Genomic DNA, 25989 nt, shown 5'->3' on the forward strand with positions numbered 1-25989 from the left:
TCTTCCTGAAAGTATGAAAGAGAGTATATACAGTCAGATTCTCGGCGTCACTAATAAAAAATGATAACCATGTATGTTTTCATGTCTCACAAATTTTAGTAAACTGAAACCCGTGGCTTTGGTTTAACGATGATGATGACGATATTACCTAGAATAGGGCATATTTTGACTATAATATTTTGTGATTTTCTGCTTCTCCAGCATGGGAGTCTTGGCAATCCGATAACATGAACAAAATCTAAGTGCACCTAAATTAGAAGAGAAGAGAAGCTATCCACAGATTTTGAAGTGTTCTAATACATGCCAAGTAAAGATCCTCTCTACAAGTAAAGGTCCTCTCTACTTACGTTAGTACATAGGGTTGTTGCATGTCAGTGAAAGGTAGAAGGGCCTGAGTCATCTGAAACCCTCAAATTATAGCACCGTGCCAAACGTCGAGCAGCTCCATCAGCCATCAAACTATCTATCATCTCATACTTCTTGTAATTTGCTTTCAGAGTTTCTCCTTGCTGCTTTGCAAGCTTCTCCTCCTTTTCCAGTTGATGCTTCAGAGCAACAAGTTAACAAGTTCACTATGAAAAACAATATCTTACACACCTTGAAATGAATGAATTTTTATACAAGATTTAGAATTCACCTTGAGCATCACCGCAGTTTCAGTAGCATGCCTTTTCACCAGCTGCTTAAGCTTGCTTGCCACCTCGAAATCGGGGTCGGCAGTGTCCAACCAACAGATACGTATCTGTCGGCCGGGCTTTCTTGGGCGATCACCAAACATCTCTGCCACAGCAGCACGTGCCCTTACAGGCCTTGGCATTCCAGACATCATGAAAGGGAATTCTGACAATGTAGAGATGACAACTTTAGCTTGCTTTCCTTTCTCCATCTCCACTAAAGCACATTGTGGCATGTTCCGTGGCTCCAGATAGTTTGGAATGAACTCAACACTCTTGACAGTTCCATACTGATCAAGAGCAGTTCTCACGATTGACTCAGTTACATTCGGTGATAGGTTGTCCAAGTAAACCGTCCTCCTCACCTTCTCCTCGAAAGCAGCATACTCATTTTGTTTACCAGACTCCATTGAAGATCAAAACCTATAAGCCCGACCATTCAAACCCAGAGGTAGTTAGACAAATCAAATCCTTTTCCCAAATTTCCAAGACAATAAAATCTTCCAAACATTCCAATAAAATGTGACATTCCTAAAGAAAGGCTCCATTTGGTCCTTTTCTTTTTTTTTATATATTATTTTTAATTTACTTGTTCGAAAGTTGTTATAAAGAAAAATCAGAATTACTTCAAAGATAAATACAAATGAATAAATCCACAAGACAAATAGTAACATATTTGTTTCATATATAAAACTAAAATCATAAATTCTGATCTTGAAAAGAAATTAAGCCTTCCCCTTTTTAAATCCATCAAATTATAGTTTCCTTGTCATAGATTTTTAATTCAACACAAATAATATAAAATTAATTCAAAGAAAATGACCTCTTATATTTCTCTTTAAATCTAGCGGAAGAACAGAAAAATAAACAAAAAAAAAGAAGAAATTCTGAAGGAAAAAAATATTTAGCGGAAAATCAAGAGTAAAGATAGTGGAAAAGGTACCTTGTGTTATAGGCCGAGCAATGAGGAGTGACGGAAGCGAGGCTGTCGGGGAGTTTAGTGAAGGTCGCAGAGCGAGGAAAAAGCAAGAAGAGCCACCGGAAACAGACAAGAAGTGAAGGGGAATTCAGTGAAGCGAAGAAAGAAGAAAAATAAGAGGGAGGAAAATGATCGCAACGGGAGAGACAAAGAATACGGCGGTGGAGGCCGCGACGGCAACAGCAGCGATTGCGACGCCGGTAACAGGATATTTGAGAGAGTGAGAGATGGTTGGGTAGGAAATTTTGGATTGAAAAAAATTCGAAGAAAGAGTTTATATTTAGATTTAAATAAGAATGGACAATTTAGGAAAAAAGGAAAAACAAATAAATAAATGAGCCGTTTTTAGCTTAGGCCCAATGCGGGTCGGACAGGTACGTTCAAGCCCGAGCTCGAACCCAGATGAATTTTTATGATAATTTAATTATTTTGAGAATCCAAGGATTAGATTCTGATTATAAGCTGGAAATGGCGATTTCCTAAGTAATTCTCGAGTTATATATATTGAGGAGGAGTCTAACTTCTTTCTATTTACGTCTCTCTGTTCAAAACCAGAACTTCAGCGCCACCCCAGCCACCATTAAATTTCTTCTAATTTATATATATTTTTGTTCAAAATAAATAAAACCCACCATCATTCCCTTTATGAATCAAGGCCTTGTTTAGGTTTTTGGATGATTGGGTATGAGAAATGGGTTCAAAGAAGAAGAAGAAAGGGGGAGGAAGGAGGAGTAAAGGAAGGGCTTCTTCGAAAGATCATAATTCCCATGATGGAGATGATAATGAACTTCTCTCTGAAGAGATCACTGCTCTGTATGTTAATGTTCTCTCAACCCATTTTCTTTTTGTTCTTTGATCCTTGTTAATCTTCGCTCGCATAGCTAGTATATATTAAGGAAAAATAATGACATCTTTGTTACTGAATTTACTAAGGATATGATCTTAAATGGGGGCAGAGTAGTGCAATACAATTTATTTGGCCGACCCAAATAACGGGCAAAAAGCTTCATGCGAACATTGATTGCTTAATTTGGGAATAGTTAGCCACTGTTGAGAAAAAGATTAAGGGTCTTATTGAGCTTATATTGGTTGAAACTTGAAAGTAATTAAGGGGTAATGATAGTAAATCCTACTGCAAAATGATTTTAGATTGGAAACTCCTTTTATTATTGTCACGCAAATATTGTAGAGCTTACGATGATTGGAACAAATTGTGCTTAAAGATGAAGTTCATTGTATTTGATAAAGTGTTTATATATTTTATTTTATTTTATTTTATTTTATTTTGGAATCTTCTATATATACATATATATCCTAAGAATGGACATCTTTTCCTAAAAATGCATTATGATTTATGAATTCTGCATTAACATGTTGAACTCTTAGTATTTCCATTTTATTAACTTTTGCCTCCATTATTTCTTTAAGGGTTCTACTGAAATTTTGTTTACTCTTCAACATGTTTACAAGTTTCTTTGTTTTAAGAATTTAGAATCATCCATACGTTTCTTTTCTTTCTTTTTTTTTTCAAATGAAATCAAATTGAAGATTTAATTATTAGGAACATATGGTATACTAAAAATGTATTTTATGTCAAATTTCTATACTTTTAGGTGTGCAATATTTCAAGAAGACTGCAAAGTCGACTCAGGGTCACCTCCACAAATCATCATTAAGCTCAGGTTTGTATTATTCACTTTGTATCTAATTGTCAGTTGAGCTATGTTTTTTCCTGATCTCAGTTTTTCTAGTTATGAAAATTGAACAGGCCTTACTCAAAGGATATGGGTTATGAGGACCTTGATATTTCTGCTCTCCTCTTAGTTAGGTATAAATAGTGGATGAATGTTGCTTCATGTTCATTTTATATCAACATAAGTTTCCTTTCCATTCATTTTAATTTTTCTTGTTTATCAGGTGCTTGCCAGGATATCCTTACAAGTGCCCAAGGTTGCAGATCACTCCGGAGAAAGGCCTTACAAAAGGCCAGGCCGATAGTCTTTTGACTCTACTTAATGATCAGGTTTGTGTTGACTTGTGTTCTTTTTATGCTATTTAATAAGTTCTGCCAATGACAATAATAAATGATTCTGGTAATTTGTAATGTCGAATGGAACTACTTTGTCTTTATGATTCTAGAAGCTTGTGTCCATGCAGATAATTTTTTATTTTTCCCCAAAGAGCACATTGATTACTTATAAAAAGTTCAGAATTTGTTTGCATTGCGCTCTGCTTTTTGCTTGGCATGGCTTACCTGATTTGCAAATACATTGGCTTCTGTTTCTAGCATCTTATACTTAATTAGTACTATTAACTTTTTTCCCCAGGCAAATGCTAATGCTCGAGAAGGACGGGTAATGATTTTTAATTTGGTGGAAGCTGCCCAAGAGTTCCTGTCTGAAATTGTTCCAGCAGGCCAATCACATGAATCTGTATGGTTTTATCCTCAGTAATAATTAATATATCAATTTTTTCTTGTATCCATGTCATATTTATTGATCAATGGTGATTGTCCATTTCTTTAGTTTGGTTTCATGAGCACTTCCTTGTATTCCATGCTTAAGTTCTGGTAGTTGCTATCCATATTATGCTTAGTGATGTCTTCTATATAATGATAATTTTCTATAATATACTGAACTTTAATTTTTCCTAGTTCGATTTATTCATCTTGTTTGAAACATTGCTGTAAATGGACATGAAAATATCTTTATGGACCATAAGTTGGTCATTTAATATGTTTTCTTTGTTTGTCTAGAATGACTTTCAAAATTTATGTTGTTTTTCTCTAGCCAAAAAATTTCTTTTTCTTGTTGATAAGAGTATTCAATCAAAAATAAATATCTAATCCTTTTTTTTCTTTTAACCTAAAATCTTTGTACCCTTGGTTTTGAGTAACATGGAGTATGACTGCAGATAAAGATATGCATAACCAAGTAGTTTCAATTGTAACAACTAGTGAAATGATGTGAAATTCGTATTAAAGACTAGTACACCAATGATCTGTTAAAACTCTTATCTCTTTGCTTTATCTGTGGAGGGACTTTCTTTTTTTGTAATATTTTGAGATGATATTTCTTAGTTCATACTATTTTTTTAATAATACAGCTTTAGTAGATGAGATTAAGGTGGGAGATAATTGCCACTTAGAGCTTTGAAGGTGTACTTAAAATCGAAACAATTAATGTTAAGAAGGACAAATGCTGAATATGAAGTTTTGTTAAATTAAAAATAGAGATGAAGATAGAGCCAGTATACATAACTAACAAAGATGCTTAGAGTCGATATCCAATGTTTCTGTTTGACAAACCCTAGACCCTGATGAAGAGCTTGAGCGTGATGTCTTGGCACAGGGTTAGAACAGGTTGGATGAACAAAAGAAGTGCTGCATGGATATTATCTTACTGTGATTGCCTGTAGGTTGAAGGGAAACTTTTATGGAATACCCTTAAAGTACAGAGTTTATTCTTACTGGATGTTGGGTGGTTACCTAACATCACCTCAAATGACTGTAGTTGAAATGCACAGTTGTTAAGATGGAGATATGCCCATTACATACCACAAAAGATGACTTATTCGTAAGAAGTTAGTGATGGCATCAAGATATGATTAGTTAATGAAAGATGACTTGGACTGTACGCAGTTTAGACCTAAGGATACTCTGTTATTTGAGATTGATTTGGGCCAAGTAGGATAAATGGAAAAAGGTATGAAAAGATCAAAAAAACTTCATTGACTAAGATCACTCAAAAAAAAAAGAAAAGGAACAGATGGTTTAGCTTCCTTTGATTCTTTATAGGATTTAGCCTTTAATTAAAAAGTAGGGACAAAATGGATTTATGAAACCTGGTGCACCTAGTTTGGAATTAAGGTGCTGTTCTGTTGAGTTTATGTTCATTCTTTTATAAGGGTGGTTTGTATAGTTAAGAAATAGGCATCCAACTCCTGTTAACCATCTGTTTTCCTTTTTCCTTTTTGCTCTTTTGTTTGGTTATCATGTCTGAAATTTATCTTTCTTCTTGAAGGCTTTATGTTCAACCACAGGTAGCAATGGCCAGTTGCTTCAGAAGGATGTTGCAATTTCAAGAAACAAGGGTTCCTCTTCTAGGGGCCCTTTTGTCTATGGTTTTATAGATCTTTTCAGTGGATCTGGAGAGTCATGGAATTGGCCTGTGGATATGGACAAAAGCAGAGGTATAATTTCTGCTGTACAGTCACTTGCATCAGATGGTCGAGACATTGGATATGACTTTCAACAAAAGAAACTCGAGAAGAACCCAAAGCTGTTGGAAACAGAAGGAAAAAATGAAGTTGTCTCACCTTTACCTGTTGCCAAATTGAATAACGTGAAGGAAGAAAGTGAAGATGACAGTAAGAGCTCATCTACTGCTGATTCAAGCAATTTTTTGGCAGACTTGGTTAGAAATGGCATTAATAGCGAGGAGGAGGTAAGCCATACTGGATTGGTGTTTAATACCAATAATCTTTAACTTAATCATTCTTATTTGACTTTTATTTTTGCTATCTAACCTTCTCTAGCAGAAGGTATTCCTAGAAGTTCTTAATACACAAAATATGGTTTCTTATAAGTTATAACTATATGCTGTAATTGAATTACGTAGATTCTTATTGTTAGGTATATTGCTATTTACCCCTAGTTTAGATTGTTTGCCTTTAATATGATTTTTATAAAATTCTAGCTGATTGGTGTTTAATATGATTTTAGAAGATGCAGAAGAGTGGGTGAACACTTGTTTTCTGAAAGAATCAAACTTTTGTTGTTCAAATTGTTCTTATTTCATGGTTTAGTTCTTCGTGGAATATTACATAGTCATTTGATGATTTTTTAGGATACTGTTCATGAGGAAACAGAGGATGATGATGATGATCTTGAAAGTGAGACTTGGCAGTCATTATCTTCTACATCTATTGGTGATAAACAAGCATCAGAAGTCATTGGAAAAGATTTAATGATGGTAACTTTTTCATATTTTCTCAATTTATTTTATTTTTCAACATGTAAGCTTAATTTGCTTTAAAGGCTACCTATTAACTTTGTCTAGTATATCTTCGTTACACTCACAGGTTCATCTACTTCGTCTTGCTTGTGCTTCTAAAGGACCATTAACTGATGCACTACCACAGATTATAACAGAGCTGTATAATTTAGGTGTATGTAATTATTAACAATCTGCTTGTTGGAAAGGAAAAACAAGTATGATTATGTTTAGATTTTAAAAGTTTGAATTCGTTTTGCGTGATAAAATGTTGATTCTCTGATGATTTTGAGTTCAGATGTTTTCAGAATGGGTGCGGGATTTAGCTCTTAAATCTTCTCTGACATTCAAGAAAACCTTTGATCATGCTTTCCATCAGCATATGGTTATCACTTTTTGTTCCTTTTTTCTTTCTTGTTTTCCTTCTCTTTATCAATTAAGCTCTAATTCTGATTTGCATTATAATTTTTTGTGCATTTATTTAGGTTTCATCCAAAGTTTCTGAATTTTGGAAACCTACTTTTGATTTGGGCGGGCCTAGTGCATCTCTCCCAAATTCTCGATATTTGAGTGACTTTGAGGAGCTACAACCACTTGGTATGACAATTTTTCCAATATTTATATTCATATTCATATTCATTTGCTTCTATTTCTCCAGTTGAATAGTAAATTGGTGATTCTGGTTTGATTTTAGAACTAAACTGATGATGCATTTCCACCTGATATTGGATTGTTGATCAGGCTAAAATTCTCATGTTTCAAGTATGAAAGTTCTAGAAGTTTAGACACTGACCTCACCTGCATTGGAACAGTAGTAATGGTGTATTTGTACGGAATAAAAATGGTGTCCATGAACAATGGGCCTACTTGTTTGAGAAATTCATGATGTCTATCAGAAGTGTCAATTGTTTCATCTATCATTTTGTCATTCCTTCCTTTCTTTATTTTTGGGTATAACATCTTGAACCAAGGATCCTTACCGAAAATCTGTTCACCTTACCACCTTAGTTAAGCCCAAGAAGCAGTCGACTTTGCTATGTTATTCAAAATTTCAAGCTCTCTGTATTTTCAGATTCACCAAGACACCAACCCACATTTAATACTTATTCTGGTGACTTCTTTGTTTTGTTTTTATTTTCCTTTCATTTTTTAAAGTTGTGTATTAATTTCGTTCACATGATTATATTATTTTTCTTTAACTTTAGGACTACTAAGACTTTTTTCTTTTGATGGCAATAGGCCATGGTGGTTTTGGCCATGTCGTATTGTGCAAAAACAAGCTAGATGGAAGACAATATGCAGTCAAGAAAATTCGCCTAAAGGACAAAAACCTGCCCGTTAATGATCGAATATTGAGGTAACTTCATTTCTCATATTATATATCCTAATAGAAATTTACAGTTATTTACTTATAATGATGCTAAGTGTAGTAATTACAACTTATTAAATGGTCTAGTAATGAAGGATTGCTGGTAATTTTGTAGAAATCAGAGTATTTGATACTAAATAGAACATAAATCAGAGTTTTTTTTATATACAACCTATGACACTACTTTAGGAAACTCTAAGTTAGGAAAGATACTAAATAGGAGATATGATCCCTTAAAATAAGGGATTTTAATAAAAAAAAATATCTACAATATATTCCTAAAATATTTACAGAATATTCCTACACTCCCCCTCAAGCTGGAGAATATACATTGTATAATCCCAGCTTGAATAGGAATTTATTGAACACAGGTTTTGGTAAAGCCTTGGTAAGAATGTCTGCAATCTGTCCTTCTGAAGGAATGTAAGAAAGAGTGGTTGTCTTTTTGTTGACTTGATCAGCAATAAAATGCCTATCAATTTCAACATGCTTTGTTCGGTCATGTTGAACTGGGTTCTGGCAATCTGAATGGCAGATTGATTATCACACAAAACTTCAAAGTGATCCTCCTGATTTGTGCCAAGTTCTTTTAGTAATTTAAGTAGCCAAATTCCTTCGCATATCCCCAAAGCTAGTGCTCTAAATTCAGCTTCAGCACTACTTCTTGAAACAACAGATTGTTTCTTACTTCTCCAAGTTGTAAGGTTACCCCAAACAAAAGTGCAGTACCCACTAGTGGATCTTCTTTCAATGAGATCTCCAGCCCAACTAGAGTCTGTAAAAATCTTAACAGTTCTGTCTTGTGTCTTTTTAAACATTAAGCCGTGTCCTGGAGTTTTCTTCAAGTACTTGAGAATTCTATTTGCTGCTGCCATATGCTCATCAGTAGGATTAGTCATGTGTTGACTTATCACATTTACGGGAAAAGCTATATCTGGCCTTGTCAAGGATAAGTAGATTAGTTTCCCAACTAACCTTTGAAATTTCTCTCTGTCTACTAAGGACTCATCTTCTTTATTGAATCTCAAGTTTGCCTCCATTGGTGTATCAGCCGGCTTACAGCCAAGAAAACCAGTTTCTTTGAGTAAATCAAGTACATACTTTCTCTGGTTGATCACAAGTCCTCCTTTTGATCTTGCCACCTCCATTCCTAGGAAATACCTTAGCTTTCCCAAGTCCTTGGTTTCGAATTCCCTGTTTAACAACTTCTTCAAATTGCTAATCTCTTCCTCATCATCTCCAGTAAGAATGATGTCATCCACATACACAATTAGGATAGCTTTTTTATTTGTAGAAGTTACCTTGATGAAAAGCTTGTAGCCATCTTGAAGAATGACTTTAGTGAACCTCTCGAACCAAGCTCTGGGTGATTGTTTTAACCCGTATAGAGACTTGTTGAGCTTGCAATGCAACCTTGTTGCTACCTTCAATAGACTTTGAGCCAGGTGGCAATTGCATATAGACTTCTTCCTCAAGCTTGCCATTAAGAAATGCGTTTTTTACATCAAGTTGGTGTAATTTCCAATCGCAATTTACAGCCAAACTTAGGAGTACTCGAATAGTGTTAAGCTTTGCCATAGGTGCAAAAGTTTCTGTGAAGTCTATCCCATATGTTTGCGTGAAACCTCTGGCCACTAGTCTAGCTTTGTATCGTTGGATACTGCCATTGGAGTTATACTTTACAGCAAAGATCCATTTACAGCCGACAGCCTTTTTTCCTTGAGGAAGGTCTGTAATGGTCCAAGTAGCATTTTTCTCTAGTGCACAAATTTCCTCTTCAACAGCCCTTCTCCATTTTGGATCCTTTAGAGCTTTAGCTATGCTTGTGGGAACCTATTCTTTATCCAAAGTTGCTGTAAATGCTTGAAAAGATGGCATCAATGAATTATAACCAGTAAATTTTTCAATAGGATGCTTGGTGCACTGTCTAACCCCTTTTCTAATAGCAATAGGAAAGTCATCTAGAGTAGTGGACTTACTGATTTCTTCTTCCATTTCGGTAGCTGGACCCAAATCCAATTCTCGGCAAGAATCAGATTGCAAAACAGTCTCAGGGATATGTCTTCTTTTTCTTGTGTAGACACGAAGCTGTTTGGGTGGTGGTGTTTTTTGAAGACTGTCAATTGGAGTAGGTGTATTTTCAGGAAGAGTGTTTAAAGTGGGTGTAGGTGAATTAGTCATAGGTACTACAGGAGAATCAATGGGAGCATTCACAGGTGACAGATCTGCAGGTAATGGCGAACAAGATGGCAATTCTGAAGGTTGAGAATGAAGATTAGGAGGAGATACCTGTTGTGGCTGAAAATCACTCCATGTTTCCCCCTGAATTTCAGCCTGAGTGAAATAGGAATCCTGCTCATAAAATGTTATATCCATAGTGGTGAAAAATCGTTTAGGAGGAGGATGATTGCATTTATAACCCTTCTTAAGTGAAGAATACCCAACCAATACACATTTTAAAGACTTAGGATCTAACTTGGACTTATTAGGAGCAATATTTTGGATAAAAACAGTGCAGCCAAAAATTTTAAGTGGCAGAATGGAGGAGATAGGCTTAAAATGAGGAAAGTGCTGCAAAAATATAAATTGAGGTGTTTGAAATTTTAAAACCTTACTAGGCATCCAGTTGATTAAATATGTGGCAGTTAATAAGGCTTCCCCCCACAAATATTTAGGAACATTAGTGGTAAATAGAAGAGAACGAGTAACTTCAAGAAGGTGCCTATTTTTTCTTTCGGCAATGCCGTTTTGCTGTGGGGTTCCAACACGAGAACTAATCTGAACTATGCCCTTTTCCTTAAAAAAATCACCTAAAGACCTAGCAAAAAATTCACTGCCATTATCAGATTTAAAGAGCTAGATTTTAGACCCAAATTGAGTGAGAACCATGTTATAAAATTGCACAAAAACACTAGCAGTTTCAGATTTATCTTTCAGCAAATAAGTCCAAGTTATCCTACTGTGATCATCAATAAAAGTGATAAACCACTTACAATTATCAGCATTCTTCACCCGAGAAGGGCCCCAAATATCACTATGGATCAAAGCAAAAGGGTAAGAAGGCTTGTATGTAGAAGGAAAATAAGATGATTTAGTATGTTTGGCAAGAGAGCAAACTTTGCAAGAAAAAGAATTAGGCCTTTTATTAATGAATAGAGCAGGAAACAATTTTGCAAGGTATTGGAAACTAGGATGGCCTAAGCGAAAGTGCCATAACATAACAGTATCAACTTTTCCTAAAGCGGTAAATGACTTGGAGATCTCGATTTTAGGAGAGGTAGGGAGGATGTAGAGACCATTATGCAAGCTGGCCTTACCAATCATCTTCTTCGAGTTCAGTGCCTGCAAAGTACAATCACGATCATTAAAAATTACAGAGCAGTGCAAGTCTGTGGACAATTTACTAACAGAGATGAGATTGCACGCCAGATTTGGTACAAAGAGAACATTTTTAAGTGCAATCTGTTCATTGAGAATAACAGTGCCATGTCCCTCTATTTTGCACAAGGTACCATCAGCCGTTTTGACAGCTTTACCAAAGGTATGGAAAAAATTGTGAAACAATGCCTTGTTACCAGTCATATGATCCGTAGCACCAGAATCGAGGATCCAATTAGGAGTCAACTGGGAGGAGAAAAATGCAGTAGAAGAAAGGTTACCTTCTGGATCTTTTATGACCAGATTACCCTCACAAGACCCTTGAAACTTTCCAAATAGTTTTTGAAGTTCAGCAATCTGTTCTTTAGTGAAACTAGTGACAGAGGTGGCAACGGCAAGGCTTGATTTATTATCTCCAGAGTGCTTGGACTTCCAGTCCTGAGGCTTACCATGAAGCTTCCAACACTTCTCCTTAGAGTGGCCGGGCTTTTTGCAATGATCACACCAAGGTCTCCCCCGTTTGGAAGAGGGAGATGATTGATGGGTCAGTAAGGCAGATCTTTTAGAAGTGGAATATGGTTCATTAGACAGCATCAAACACCTTCGGCTTTCTTCCTTCTTGACCATAGAGAAAGCCTCTCGAAGGGAGGGAAGAGGAGAAATAGCCAGGACCCTGCCGCGAACCTCGTCCAGGTCCTTATTTAAGCCTTGGAGAAATTGAAAAAGTCTTCGTTGAGTAACAATTTGCTGATAAAGAGCAGCATCTCTTGGATCTACCCAATCATAATGTGCATACAAATCTAATTGTTGCCAAAGAGCAGTAAGGGTATTGTAGTAGAGAGTAACAGGCATGGTTCCTTGTTTAAGGGTGGCTGCTTGATCTTCAACATGATATAATTCAGCAATGTTATCAGTGCTAGAGTAGGTTTCGCGGACTGCACTCCAAATTTCAGCGGTTGTGGTGTAAAGAAGAAAGTTTTTGCTTATACTCAGGGTCATGGAATTAAATAGCCAAGTCATAACCTGACCATTGTCACGCATCCACTTAGCAAAACCAGCATCAGTCACAGCAGGCTTCTTGATTTCACCAGTAACGTAGTCCAATTTTTCTCTGCCCAAGAGAAAAATCTTAACCGATTGGGACCATTCAAGAAAATTGTTGCCATTCAATCGATAGCAGGTGATAGTCAGACCAGACGAATCTGATGGAGCATCGGAACCAGAAAAATTTTCTGGATTTGAAGTAATCTCCGAAGTAGGAGAAGGAGTTTCGGACATGGTCTAGGTTGAATAAAGAAATCGTAACCTAAGCTGATACCATGTAGAAATCAGAGTATTTGATACTAAATAGAACATAAATCAGAGTTTTTTTTATATACAACCTATGACACTACTTTAGGAAACTCTAAGTTAGGAAAGATACTAAATAGGAGATATGATCCCTTAAAATAAGGGATTTTAATAAAAAAAAATCTACAAAATATTCCTAAAATATTTACAGAATATTCCTACAAATTTGTTATGTTTCTTAGAGATGGATCGAGTCCCCAGACGATTTACAACTAAGTCACGTTGAGAAGAGGGATTATCTCCCTTGTTCTTGTTTCTTGAGCGACCTATCCTATATAAAGTTCAACTCATCAAAGGGAGTTGATACCTTAGTGCTCATTAGAGAGAGATCCAAATCTCATAGGTTAAATAAAATGCTGCTTATCTTATTAATAAGAAAATAACTCTCTTAAATAGAGATTTACAGCCTTGAAAACAAGTAAAATATGATAAATAAGGAAACTAGTAAAATAGGGAAGACTCCTAATTCATAGGCATACTACTAGTAGATTGGGATTCTTTAAAGAAGAATCCTTATTCAATAAATATTCTATTTATGCTAATTTTTGCTAATTGATATTCTTTTGCCTGCCATAAGTGTCCCTAACATAATTACGCTTCTAGCAAACTAATTTATACCTTGTGTGTTGGGTTTCGTCTTTGCTTTTTCATTATCTAATTCAGTTGGAGCCTCCATATGCTGCTTAGGTTTACTTTTGAGTCTGTTCTTTACAGCTTGTCACAATTCTCAATATAGAGAAGCTTATTCAGGTGTGTAGTTAACATGGATGTCTGCAACTTTGGTGCAATTTGGTGCATAGGAGTACTCCAACTTTATAAGATTTGTGTATGTTGTCAGTTTCAGATTTAGGAATTTGTCAGCTGTGTTGTATTTATTTAGATGGTTTAATCAGAGACAATTATAGATCTCCTTGTTATGGGGATATGGATCGAGTTGCCGAGCAATTCACGATGATAAAGTTTGCTTCAATTGAGGAAGCCTTTCCCTTGTTGCGGTTCCTCCCACGTGAATAGCATATGATTATGGAACTTGCCAGAGGGAGCTCCTAACCTTGCTCTCTTTAGGAAGATAGAGTCTTAAGACCCTATAAATTGGAATAATTTCAGTCTTATTTTATCACTAAGAATTGTCTCCTTAAATAGAGGTTACATAGGTTTTTATTCTTACATAGGTTTTTATTCTTGTAGAATAAGAAACTAGAATTAAGGACTTTCAATTGCAATATAATACTTGCTAAATAAATTATTTTAATTAGGAGTATTTCTAAAATAAACTTCATGTCTTCTTTCTATTTTTGGTTTTCAATAGTTAATGCATTTTTTGGCTTGTTATCAGCTTGTTGCATGCAAGGATATTTTAGGTTCCATACTCATGTCTTGATTTTGCACAACGTCATCAGGATCCTTTATCTCCAACCAAAATAAATTTTTACGTTGGTGCTGAAATGAGTACAGTTCATCACAATTGTAGCTACGACCCTTGTCTATTCATTTTGCCTTCTCTGCACAAGTCAACTTTTTAACAAAACAAGGAGTTGCACTACTTAGACTTGAACCTACAACCATCACCCTGTCATACCCAGGGCTATTTTTAGCAACAAAAGGGGAAACTGTCACTGCCGTGTTGGTGCCTTTAGTATTCAATCCCGTTGTTTCTAGGTTCTCTTAGCATGCTTGCCACTTTTGCTACCTATTACTTCTTCTCAAAGGCCCATGCCAAATTCATTTCTTGAACAAGGTTTGAGGGATTTTGCATCTCCACATCAAGCGTAATTGAATCTGTTAATCTTGGAGTAAACAAGTCAACTTGTTGGTCTACTTGCATTGCACTAGCACATGCCAACAACCCTTGAAGTTGAAATTGATACTCATCAGCCATTCCAGTCTTCTTACCTTTTTAGGTGCCTTTGACTTCTTGTCTTGCCCCGAAAGGCAACCGTAATACTTTGGTTTAGCCTTTTTCTTGTCTCTTCCTTTCTCAAAATGTATGCATGATATTGCTTTCCAACTTTTTCTTTGTTGGCCTTCTTGCTTTCTATTCTGTATTTCTGTTCCTATCTTGTTGGTGTTCTGTTCCACTGTTATATATGTAGTTAGTTAACATTTTCATTAAGAAGTTGCTTTATGGTGTAAAATTTCCATACAACTTTTTAAATTTGGTTATTTTTCTCAGTATCTGAGTTTTGGTGCAATTTCCCATCTTTATTCTGCTTGATACTGTATTACTTTGTGCTAATGAATCGATAATGTTGACTGGTGAGGTACTTAGGGAGGTAGCTACACTTTCACGTTTACAGCATCAGCATGTCGTCCGTTACTATCAGGTAAATTGAAAAGCGTTTGACGATTTTGTTTCTCTCTGCATCTTTGGGAATTGTCAAGCCTCTGCCTTGCCCACATTTTTTAACCATATTTTCTTACCTAGGTCTTATAGGAAGGTACTAAATTGACTCCCTAATTGCTTTATCCATGAAAGAGATATTAGGAAAATGAAGGAAAGAAATATATTTGCTTCAAATTTATGAAAAATAATGCACCCATTTTAGACTTCTGTTAAGTATTAAATATTTGCAAACTTCCAGGCATGGTTCGAAACAGGAGTTGCTAATTCTTTTGGTGATAATGCATGCGGTTCAGAGACTGCAACAAGCTCCACATTTAGTAAGGGTGTGGGCTTGACGGATGTCCCTGGACAGGAGAACAAACTTGAGTCGACGTATCTATATATTCAGATGGAATACTGCCCTAGGTATCTGATTTGTTTGCTTGTCTTTCGTTCTTATCTTGACTGGTCTCATTCATGTTGTACTTTGTATCGTAACTTTGTTAGAAATAATTTGGAGTTTAAAACGAACTAATTTGAAGTTGAAAACCATTGAATTCATTCTTGATACTATTGTTGTTTTTATGAATGTTTCTCTTTGGTGGATTATACCATCAAACATTAGTAATTATTTTTCCTTTGACATTCATCCTTGTGAAGTAATGTAAGAGTGCAGAAAGTATATCTTCTCACAATGGATAGGTAAAAGAAACTCTTTGGAATAATCATTTTAATTGGATTTTTTTTAATCATTATCTTTGAAGCATGTAATTGACTTGAGGTAGGTATTTCAGTTCAACATCTTTTACCTTTTCGATATTCACAGAAAAATTATGCAATTTCTTCTGCTTTTCATGTTATATTCTTTTATGCATTTTGTAATGTCTGTTATTTACATGTACACGCATTTATGTTAGCGTTCTTTTCTATGATTTTATTACTCCATAACCATCTATTTTATTAAAATACATTTGAAATGTCTTTTCCTTTTGTCCTTTCCTCCACCCTTTTTTTGACTATTTCCAAAATTCATTCCTTTTATGGCATGAAGGACTCTTCGTCAAGTCTTTGAATCTTATAACCATTTTGACAAAGAATTAGTGTGGCATCTGTTTCGCCAAATTGTGGAAGGCTTGGCACACATACATGGACAAGGAATCATCCATCGAGACTTGACTCCAAACAATATCTTTTTTGATGCTCGCAATGACATTAAAATTGGAGATTTTGGTCTTGGTAAGATATATCTTTTCTATGGTGAAATCAACTTTTGTCTTCATCTAGCTTCTAAGAGGGAGATTTACAGTCTAACTCAAATGTTAGTTGTGGAACAAAAGCGAAAAAGGAACTCATTTAATTTGAGAATGAATGCTATGGTAAAATTTCACTTACATATGAATATAATGTTTATAGTTATGGTTTGAGAAATTCTGTTAAAGCAGATCAGACCTTCTAAATGACTTTCCAGGCTTCTTAAATATACAATGAAACAAAGGAGAACAAAGTGAATTAGAGGTTCATAAGTCACGCTTTACAATGTCTTGAGATCTGCTTGCGGTCAAATTGTCATTAATTCATTCTGTAGGCATCTTCAAACAATGTAACATTTTTAAATCATACACCATGTTCAAAAGGCAAGTGCTAGCATGTTGTACAAAATGTAAATTAATATTCAATGTTTTGAAAAAAAAAAAATCTGTCACCAAATATTTTTAACGTTTTTTTATTCATTCTGTTATTTATTTGTGTAATTTTACCCCTCTAGCGGGTTAGTGCTTTTTTGCGTGTGATCTAGTAGCAATTGTTACTAGTCAGTGAAGAAAATATGTGTTTCCCCTTACAAATTGGGATCATGGCCATGTTAGTTAGATTAGAAGCCCAAAATTGAAAATGACGTAAAATTTATAATTTTCATTCTTCTGGCTTCAGCAAAATTCTTGAGGTTCGAACAGGTGGACCAGGATGGTGGTTTCCCAACAGATATACTTGGATCTTCTGTTGATGGTACTGGTCAAGTTGGTACCTACTTTTACACTGCACCAGAAATTGAGCAGGGATGGCCAAGGATTGATGAGAAGGTGAATGATAAATCCGTCTTTGATTTTACTTAGTACCAAGCAGTATGTTTTTATTTTTTTCTATTCCGAGGGAAAGTATTTATGTCTAGTTCTGTGAGCAAAAAATGCAGGCACTTAGGCTTGAGTCGAAAGCTCAGGTTGCCAAGTAGTATGGGTTTTATTATTAGATAGTTTGCACTCCTACAATTTCATGGCTTTTGATATAATCATAGCTATTATTTGGCTATCTTATCTTGCAGGTTGACATGTACAGTTTAGGAGTTGTTTTCTTTGAGCTTTGGCACCCTTTTGGGACAGCTATGGAGAGACACATTATTTTATCTGATCTGAAACTGAAAGGGGAACTTCCTTCTGAATGGGTAGCTGAATTTCCGGAACAGGCATCGTTATTACGATGCTTAATGTCACAAAGTCCTTCCGATCGCCCATCTGCCATGGAACTTTTGCAAAATGCTTTTCCTCCACGAATGGAATACGAGCTGTTGGATAGTAAGTAGCTAAGTTCTAATCTAGTTTTTTTATTTTTTTTTTTGTTTTTGATGTGAGCATTTTTTTTTTCTATACTATGTTGTTAAGTGCATTACTTGTTGAAAGTTGACTTTGAGTAATTGGTACTTTACCTTTTATTATGATTAAGAAAAGTGGGGAGAAACATAGTATAAATTGTCTATACATACTTATATAACTCTCTGTAGCTTTTGAGTATGTAATTAAACAAAAAGTAGTGTTACAATGGGGTTATTACTAAACAAGAGTTAAAAATCTTGAACTTAATATTTTGAAGATTTTAATCATCTAGTGTATTAGGAATTTTTTTATTTGAAAAACAATTCATTGTCCATGTAAGCCACAAGAAACCTCTTTAATAATTTTTTATCCCAGTTAGACACAGGCTTATCAACGGAATTTGGTTAACTCATCTGTCATTACTCTTGTTTTGGTGGGCAAAAAAGGAATCTCTTCTGCCAAAAGACTTATGGTTTTAACTATAATTGTAAGCTCTCTAATTGGTTTCAATAAAATTTTAGTAGCAATATTGGTGCACAACTACCTTGTAATATAGTTTGCTGTACTCATCTGATATTCTGCTGTTTAAGCTGACAGAAATGTCTATGTGTCATAATATAACAAATCAGCTTGCAATTGGTATCAAGTTTATTCAACTAGCCCTTTGATCAATCATTATTTTTGCTAATTTCTTTCCCTATTCAGATATTCTACGTACAATGCAGACTTCTGAGGACACAAGCGTATATGGCAAAGTTGTGGATGCCATTTTTGATGAAGAAATGTTAGCAACGAAAAACCATCACCAGAGTGCTGGTAGATTGCGAATGGTTCACCATGATACTTCTTCTATCCAGTTTGCAGATTTAGACACCGAACTTCGTGACTATGTTGCTGAGGTCTCCAGGGAAGTTTTCAAACAGCATTGTGCTAAGCATCTTGAAATAGTACCTATGCATCTGCTAGATGATTGTCCAAAGTTCTCTAGGTGCCTCTCATAGTCAAAATCCTTAAAATTTTTATAAAAGGTACCACTGATTGATTATATCTGGTTTGTATGATAAGGAGTACTGTCAAACTTCTGACTCATGGAGGAGATATGCTTGAACTTTGCCATGAGCTGCGCCTACCTTTTGTTAGCTGGATAGTAGCAAACCAGGTATTGAGTACAAAACTTCTTACAAGAGTTGCACCTCTCTTTTTGTTTTTTTCTTCATTTTTTGGATACAATTATGCAAGGCTGATAAGGTTGATAAACTTCTACTTTAGAAATAGTTGATAGACTTTGAAAGCTTGATGTAACAAAATTTCCATATGTCCTTCGGTTAATTCTCAAGTATGCATTCTAGATATTGGTTTTCCCAACATATTGAAATAGGAATCTTAAGAATTCTTGCTCACTTAAAAATTTTATGAAACCCAAAGCCCATTTCATCTAGGCCCGAAATTTAGGGTGTTACAAAAGCACTCCAAAACACTCCCAAGCCTACAAATTAGTATACACAGCCTCGATTTAGCAATTTAGAGATTTAAATCAATAAATTCGTTATTAAGGAGTTTCCCCAGACTCAACTTACCGTCGACAGAAAACCTTTGCAACCGCTTCTCAATACCAGAATTGAATTCCCCACTAAAAAATTCTGCCTAAATCAAACAGAATCAAAATCGGTCTCCTTTAGAGAGCTACTCACAAAATAAAGAAATTAAAAGAAAACGACTAAGCGATCACTTACCGAACGAATATCAATGAATGTTGAAGGAGGGGAAAAATTAGAAGAATTTGGCTGCTACAAGCGAAGAACCTGGTCAGAATGATAGAGGAATTTTGGAAAAGATGGAGAAGGTGAGGAGAGAAAAATGCCAAAGCAAGAGGGATTTTTTTTGAAAAAACAAAATTTGCAACCTTTCAGATTATCCCCCAACCGCCCACTATACAGAAAATCCCTAAACTCTCTCCTCAAAATTGTCCACCACTCCCCCCACTAGAGGACTTCCAAATGGTCTAATAACATTCTAACTTAATGCTACATTATGTAATGTTATTTAGTAGCATTACTCATCTTTGAGTTTTACAGGCTTCCATATCATGGTTAAACCTTTCTGTTTATTGTTCTCAATATGCTTGTTTCTGAAAAGTAATAAAAATAATTATTCTTAGAAGTGAATTTGAAATAACAGCAAGTCTTGTTGTTCTTCATGTTGTTATATTCATCCTTAATTATAATTTCATTTTAAGACTTAGTTTAAGGCTAAGCTTCTGCATCATATTTGTTACAAGGTTAGATTTAACGCCTCTATAGTGTAATAATTTAAGATTATTATTAGCTAGCTTCATTTATGATATATTGTGCAAGTATTGAAAGAAAGATGGAATGACTCCTAGGTGGAAGATCAGTTATGAGCTATACTTTATTAGGTTTTCTTGAAAACATCTCTAGAAACAAATTTGAGGGCATAAGTCAGTGGTTAGAACTTTTTTTTACTGATATCTTTCTATTTAGTGTTGTCAAATCTAACTGTCTGCAAAAGAAGATATCTGATTTTTTCTCTCATTGTTTTTTATATACATGCTTAGCATATCGTCTGTGATCTGCTCTTTTAGCGGATGTTTATTTGACCTAAATTTGATTTTCCATTTTATCTGTCATAGAAATTTTCATTCAAGCGATATGAGATATCATATGTTTATAGAAGAGCAATCGGTCATTCACCTCCAAATCGTTATCTTCAGGTATAGATGTTGTAACAGTTATGTTGTGATGCACCTTTTCTCCTACAATGTTTCATGTTAATATGATTGATAGTGTTTTCGTGTCAAAAGTTATTGTAATTTTGTGCATTATGACTTTTGATTACCAATAGGGTGATTTTGACATTATTGGAGGTGCATCAGCTTTGACAGAGGCAGAGGTTCTCAAGGTATTCTAATCTTTTTTTATCTATCTATCTATTCTTCACTGCCTAGTTATGTAGGTTAGGTAATGTTGTTCTGTCTTATACCTGGTTATGTTTCTAGCTCAACCATGACTGTTGACCTAGCTGTTTTCCTCCTATGAGTGTGTGTGTGTGTTCTCATGATGCTCTATGAAAAATTGTATCATAGTTACTTCTGCATTGCTGTTGATATAACTTTTGGATTATCTTGTAAAATGTTGGCATGGCTACTTCCCTTTTACAACTGAGAATTTGTAATATTAACCTTGCAAGATATTTTTATTACTTTCACGGCATTTCAATTGTGATTTTCCAGTGATCTTTTGGATACTTTACTTTGTAGACATGTCACCGTCAATGAGGAAACTTCTGAGCTTCATTAAGAAACAGTGTTAGTTTTCACTTTTTTGCAGATAACTAAGAAAGCATTGTTTATATCAACTTGAAAAAGTAGTCGGGTTTTAATGTGATTTTTTATGGCATTTATATTCATTATAAATCTAATTCTTCAGGACCATGAAACCTGTACTACCATGTCATGCCCATGCACTTGGCTTGATTAATTTGTATTTGCTGTAAGTTTCAAGGTTGTTATGTGCTGCCATGTTCTTGCATTAAATGCATTATACTTCAGACTCATCTTGGACTTGTTTGCAGGTGACAATGGACATTTTTACTCGATTTTTTAACTCAGAGTTGTGTGATATCCATCTTAATCATGGGAACCTGCTTGAGTCTATTTGGATTTGGGCAGGAATCACTGCAGAGCACCGACAGAAAGTCGCTGAGGTATATCTTTGATATTCAACATGCATTTTATTTTATTGACCATGTGAAGTTTTTATCTGACAATTGCTTCCTTAACTGAATGAAGCTTCTCTCAATGATGGCTTCCTTACGTCCACAATCATCTGAACGGAAGTTAAAGTGGGTTGTTATACGGCGTCAGCTTTTGCAGGTCTGTGGAAACCATGAAACACACTGTGCTTAGCTTAGCATAGGTTAAGCTGTAAAAGTTGCCATTATGATAATGTATTACCAGAACTTGTACTTCTCAGAGTCTCTTAGAGTTGAAGTGACTTTTTTCAATTTTGTGTCTATTGAGTATATGCTCATATGATTAGACTTAAACCAAGCAGATATTCAAGCTGTTTGACCTAAAGGGACTTTCACTTAAACAAAGCCGCTACGATCAAATCTTCATGTAAAGTCATGATTTTAGCTATAAAGCCATTAGACTTTAAGGACTGCTGTGCTTATTATATCTTGTAAATTTAGAAGCATGTTGGTTGAAAGTGCATTTATAACGTTATAAAAGGTGTTCATTTTTTTGGATTAATATTTGATTTGTCAAATATTCTGGCTGGAAAATTCAACTTGGGCTATTATGGATTTTGCTTAGTTATTGTTCTACATTCTGGAGGTGGACTTGACAATTTAGGGGGCACTGCAGAGACATTAGAATGATTTCTTATGTTGTATTTTCTCTTCAATGCTGTGTGATATAATAATGCTATTGATTAGGGTCTCTGGTATTCCACTTTCTACAAGATATGTGAATTCAAAAGTTCTTTTACACCCAAAAAGGAACGATGCTTTTATCTTTTTACAACATCTTGTCTTATTCACTGCCAAATGCTTTACTTGACTTTGGAATTTCTAGTTTCTTGAACAGAATTATTCAATAAGCCCTTGATATATTGTTCCAGAACCCAATAACTTTAGGATATAATTTCTAAACCCATCTGGTATATCCTTTTGTTTTAATGTTTGGCATAAAAGGGTTTGGGGATTTTTTGCTGAATAATGAGAATTTTGTAAAACCTAATGGAACTACTTTGTACATTCTTGAAATTATGTATTTTGCTTTTTTTTTTTTTTGCTAGAACATGGGAATACGTAGTTACTTTAGAACTAAGAGAAAGTAGGATAGGAATTTTGCTAATTCCATCTTATAAAACAAAACTAATTTATAGTATTTGTGCCTCAAAAAAATTTGAGATTCACAGTGAACATGTTCTAACTTTATAGTATTTCTGGGTTTGGGGATTTTTTGCTGAATAATGAGAATTTTGTAAAACCTAATGGAACTACTTTGTACATTCTTGAAATTATGTATTTTGCTTTTTTTTTTTTTTTGCTAGAACATGGGAATACGTAGTTACTTTAGAACTAAGAGAAAGTAGGATAGGAATTTTGCTAATTCCATCTTATAAAACAAAACTAATTTATAGTATTTGTGCCTCAAAAAAATTTGAGATTCACAGTGAACATGTTCTAACTTTATAGTATTTCTGCTTGATATAGGATGATTCATGATGCTTTTGATGTTTTTAAGTTTAACTTTATAGTATTTCTGCTTGATGTAGGATGCTTCATGAATTGTAAAAGTAGTGACAGAATGTTTGGGCAGTAGTCATAAAGTTAAGTTGTTTCTTTTGACTTGTGCATGATTATTATCACATGCAGAAGTGAATTATATGATGAAATCCTATGTTGTCATTATAACCTTAATTTTTATGCGTTCTCTTCTAAATTTCATTCTTTTCCAGGAACTAAATTTAGCAGAAGCTACTGTAAATAGGTTGCAGACTGTTGGTTTAAGATTCTGTGGAGCTGTAGACCAGGCCCTCCCTCGATTGAGGGGAGCATTGCCTGCAGATAAGCCTACCCGCAAAGCTCTTGATGAGTTGTCAGACCTCTTTAGTTACTTGAGGGTCTGGAGGATTGAAAAACATGTTTATATAGATCCACTGATGCCACCAACTGAGAATTATCATAGAGATTTGTTTTTTCAGGTATGACAACTTTAGCTGCTTGTGTGTGTATTTTCGTACTAAATTATCATGGCTTGAATGCACTTATAGATATGTCTATATTACCTTTACCATACCAGTTTGTTACTACAGGGCATATCAGAATGTTGATCATAGTTACCATGGGCATCTATCTTTACCGATAAATCTTTATAGCAACTTGGATTTAAAATGTATACTTTAGCTTTGACATTGAGGTGAAAGTATATCTATGGTTTTTACATGTAATGCTTCATTTTCATTTGTTATATGTAAAATGATGTCATAATTGTACGGTAAGATATGTATAATATGTCTACTTGCAACGTCATATACTAATGTCAAATATAACCTATGGCCGTAATTGCCTGTAACCTTTGTTGACACATAATTTTGTATGTTCTGTTTTTCTAGTTCTACCTATAAAGGTGTATATAGATGGTTATCACATCTGCCAGTATTTAGATAATGAATTTTCTAATTTGTTCTCCAGATATACTTGGGAAAGGAGAGCCATCCTGGAGCACTTACTGAAGGTGCATTGCTTGCTGTTGGTGGTCGATATGACTATCTACTTCATCAAATGTGGGATCATGAATATGTATGTCATTCGTCTCTGGTTCCTTTCCTGTTTTTCATTTTTTATACATGTGTATATGCATATATGCACTTGCCATGCATAGTTGCTTGTTCAGGTAGAACAAGTCACTATATACAGTGCTTAGCATTAAGTAACTTCTAACAGAAAGTTATGCAACTGGTTTTACTTCCATTTGTCATTTGTTGAATACTTACTATGAATGTTTGGATTATTGTTCTAGCAATAAGTCCCTTCCTGTCTTAACTGCATGTGCAACTTAAAAATCAGAAAAACATGGTTTTTTATAGTTTATTAGCCTGTGTGCTAGTACCCTGGTATACTTCGATAATTTCCAGCATGAAATCATATCACATCTATTTATTGGGGTTTTCTTTTCACCATCCAGAAAACAAATCCTCCTGGTGCTGTTGGAACCAGCCTTGCACTTGAGACTATTATCCAGCATTCTCCTGTAGATTTCAAGCCTATTAGGTGCAGTTGCCTCCTATTGCTTATCTCTGTCTTCTCGGTCAGTCTTATATTTTACTCATTGGCCCATCACCTTTTTGTGTCCTGCTGCAGAAATGAAGCTACCACCAACATCCTTGTTTGTTCAAGAGGAGGTGGTGGTCTGTTAATTGAACGCATGGAACTTGTTGCTGAATTATGGGAGGAGAATATCAAGGTTGGTGTTGGAATGTTGTACATAAATTTTTTTATATACTTATTGTTTTCATACTCATTTGTCTTTCCTATACATCAGGCTGAGCTTGTTCCTATACCTGATCCAAGCCTCACGGAGCAATACGAATATGCAAGTGAGCAGGAGATAAAATGTCTTGTTATTATAACAGACATGGGTGTATCTCAAACTGGCTTTGTCAAGGTAATTTGGACCTTGGAGGCTGTTTCTGTTTTTGCTTTTCCAATTATATTGCTACTACAAGGACATTAACTTGTTCTTTACAATTTAGTCGAAATTTGTGATGACTATGCATATTTTGAGATGGCCTATCTTTATTGGATGTGCAACTCGACTTTTAATGATAACATCTTCAGGTTCGTCATCTTGATCTTAAGAAGGAGAAAGAGGTTCAGAGAGAAGATCTTGTAAGATTTCTGTTGAATGCAATTGGGACACAATTCCGAAACCCTTCAGTTTGGTTCTAGTACTGTCTTTAAATATCAGGTTCTTAGAACCCCTATGCTCAGTCATATCCATCATTACTTTCTAACAATTTTCAGAATACATCTTTACTAAAATGAGATTTTGTTTGTATTTTTCCGTGAATTGAATGCATGTTGTTTGCCCTTCCAACAGTAGGTGTATCAGTCAGAATTGTTCTTTGCTCGTCTCCTCTGGCGCCTGATGAAGCAAACCATGTACAGTCTTTTGCCTGAGTTTGCCACTAAGGAGTTTTTTGCAGCTTTAGGTTTTGTTGTACTATGACTCGAATTACACTACATGTTACATAAACTCGTCCGGAAATAGTGTAAGTACACAAATGTGTCTATGTAGTAAACATGATACAGAAAAGGAAAAAAAATAAGAGTCAATGATATAGTTATCAACAAGGAAAATCACAATAATACATCATTGTTTCTGGTTTGGGCAAGAACTTGTTCACCTCAATCTGTGTATTGTGTCTACAGGCAATGCTGGTTGCCAGGATTCGTAGAACAATCCGAAGTGCCTCCATGGTTCCCTGATATCTTTCTATTTGCCTAAAAACTGTTTGAAATGGATCTCTAGAGTTTATTTATGTCCTGTAATCCTGCTTAATAACAATCTGTTTTGATCCATTTCAGTTTGATTAAAGTCCTTGTAGTATTACAAGAGTGAATGCGCTTTTTCATCTGCTCATTTTGTACTGATTGTTGAGTGGTTACGTTTTTACTCTTTTTGTAGATTATATAATGTCTCAAACCTCTAATTATATTTATAAATTAATGCTTCCATTACAAAGCTCAATTGAAGTGTAAGCAAATTGTTTGTGGATGGTTACCTTTCTTGACATCCAAGTAATT

The 25989-nt window shown here is 35.0% G+C and overlaps 2 protein-coding genes across 5 annotated transcripts; one reads left to right on the plus strand and one right to left on the minus strand.

The window, feature by feature from the left end:
- Positions 1-228: 228 nt before the first annotated feature.
- LOC107896938 (uncharacterized) lies at positions 229-1950 on the minus strand. The gene is made up of 3 exons (XM_016822253.2): positions 1618-1950; positions 638-1097; positions 229-545 (listed from the first exon to the last, which is right to left on the minus strand). Exons 2-3 carry the CDS (start codon positions 1082-1084, stop codon positions 372-374), a joined length of 621 nt encoding a protein of 206 aa, XP_016677742.1. The 5' UTR covers positions 1085-1097; positions 1618-1950; the 3' UTR covers positions 229-371.
- Positions 1951-2094: 144 nt separating this feature from the next.
- LOC107896936 (eIF-2-alpha kinase GCN2) lies at positions 2095-25933 on the plus strand. 4 transcript variants are annotated; one of them, XR_001683949.2, is made up of 30 exons: positions 2095-2466; positions 3267-3335; positions 3422-3481; positions 3571-3676; positions 3981-4085; positions 5676-6098; positions 6501-6626; positions 6736-6822; positions 6946-7032; positions 7133-7244; positions 7887-8004; positions 15014-15068; positions 15327-15493; positions 16119-16303; positions 16997-17145; positions 17385-17634; positions 18358-18640; positions 18718-18811; positions 20303-20383; positions 20515-20571; positions 21244-21375; positions 21461-21544; positions 23139-23384; positions 23875-23982; positions 24368-24453; positions 24544-24646; positions 24725-24847; positions 25021-25150; positions 25283-25454; positions 25615-25933. XR_001683949.2 is itself a non-coding variant. In XM_016822251.2 (29 exons), the coding sequence occupies exons 1-28, from the start codon at positions 2345-2347 to the stop codon at positions 25129-25131; spliced, it is 3729 nt and encodes a 1242-aa protein (XP_016677740.1). In that variant the 5' UTR covers positions 2095-2344; the 3' UTR covers positions 25132-25150; positions 25283-25933. The 4 variants fall into 4 exon arrangements, 1 of the variants encoding a protein (XP_016677740.1); XR_001683950.2 differs by having other exon boundaries at positions 25283-25344; XM_016822251.2 differs by having other exon boundaries at positions 25283-25933.
- Positions 25934-25989: the final 56 nt, after the last annotated feature.

This window comes from Gossypium hirsutum, chromosome A10, assembly GCF_007990345.1.
Source record: "Gossypium hirsutum isolate 1008001.06 chromosome A10, Gossypium_hirsutum_v2.1, whole genome shotgun sequence".
Lineage (NCBI taxonomy): Eukaryota > Viridiplantae > Streptophyta > Magnoliopsida > Malvales > Malvaceae > Gossypium > Gossypium hirsutum.

What these genes read in the sequence shown, in the direction of transcription:
- LOC107896938 (XM_016822253.2), bottom strand. Translation starts at nt 1,084, where the DNA reads ATGGAGTCTGGTAAACAAAATGAGTATGCTGCTTTCGAGGAGAAGGTG. An exon ending in AAACTGCGGTGATGCTCAAG is followed by an intron (nt 546 to 637) that starts GTGAATTCTAAA and finishes GTTGCTCTGAAG; the next exon opens with CATCAACTGGAAAAGGAGGA.
- LOC107896936 (XM_016822251.2), top strand. Translation starts at nt 2,345, where the DNA reads ATGGGTTCAAAGAAGAAGAAGAAAGGGGGAGGAAGGAGGAGTAAAGGA. An exon ending in AATTGGAGATTTTGGTCTTG is followed by an intron (nt 16,304 to 16,996) that starts GTAAGATATATC and finishes TTCTGGCTTCAG; the next exon opens with CAAAATTCTTGAGGTTCGAA. An exon ending in ACCGACAGAAAGTCGCTGAG is followed by an intron (nt 21,376 to 21,460) that starts GTATATCTTTGA and finishes AACTGAATGAAG; the next exon opens with CTTCTCTCAATGATGGCTTC.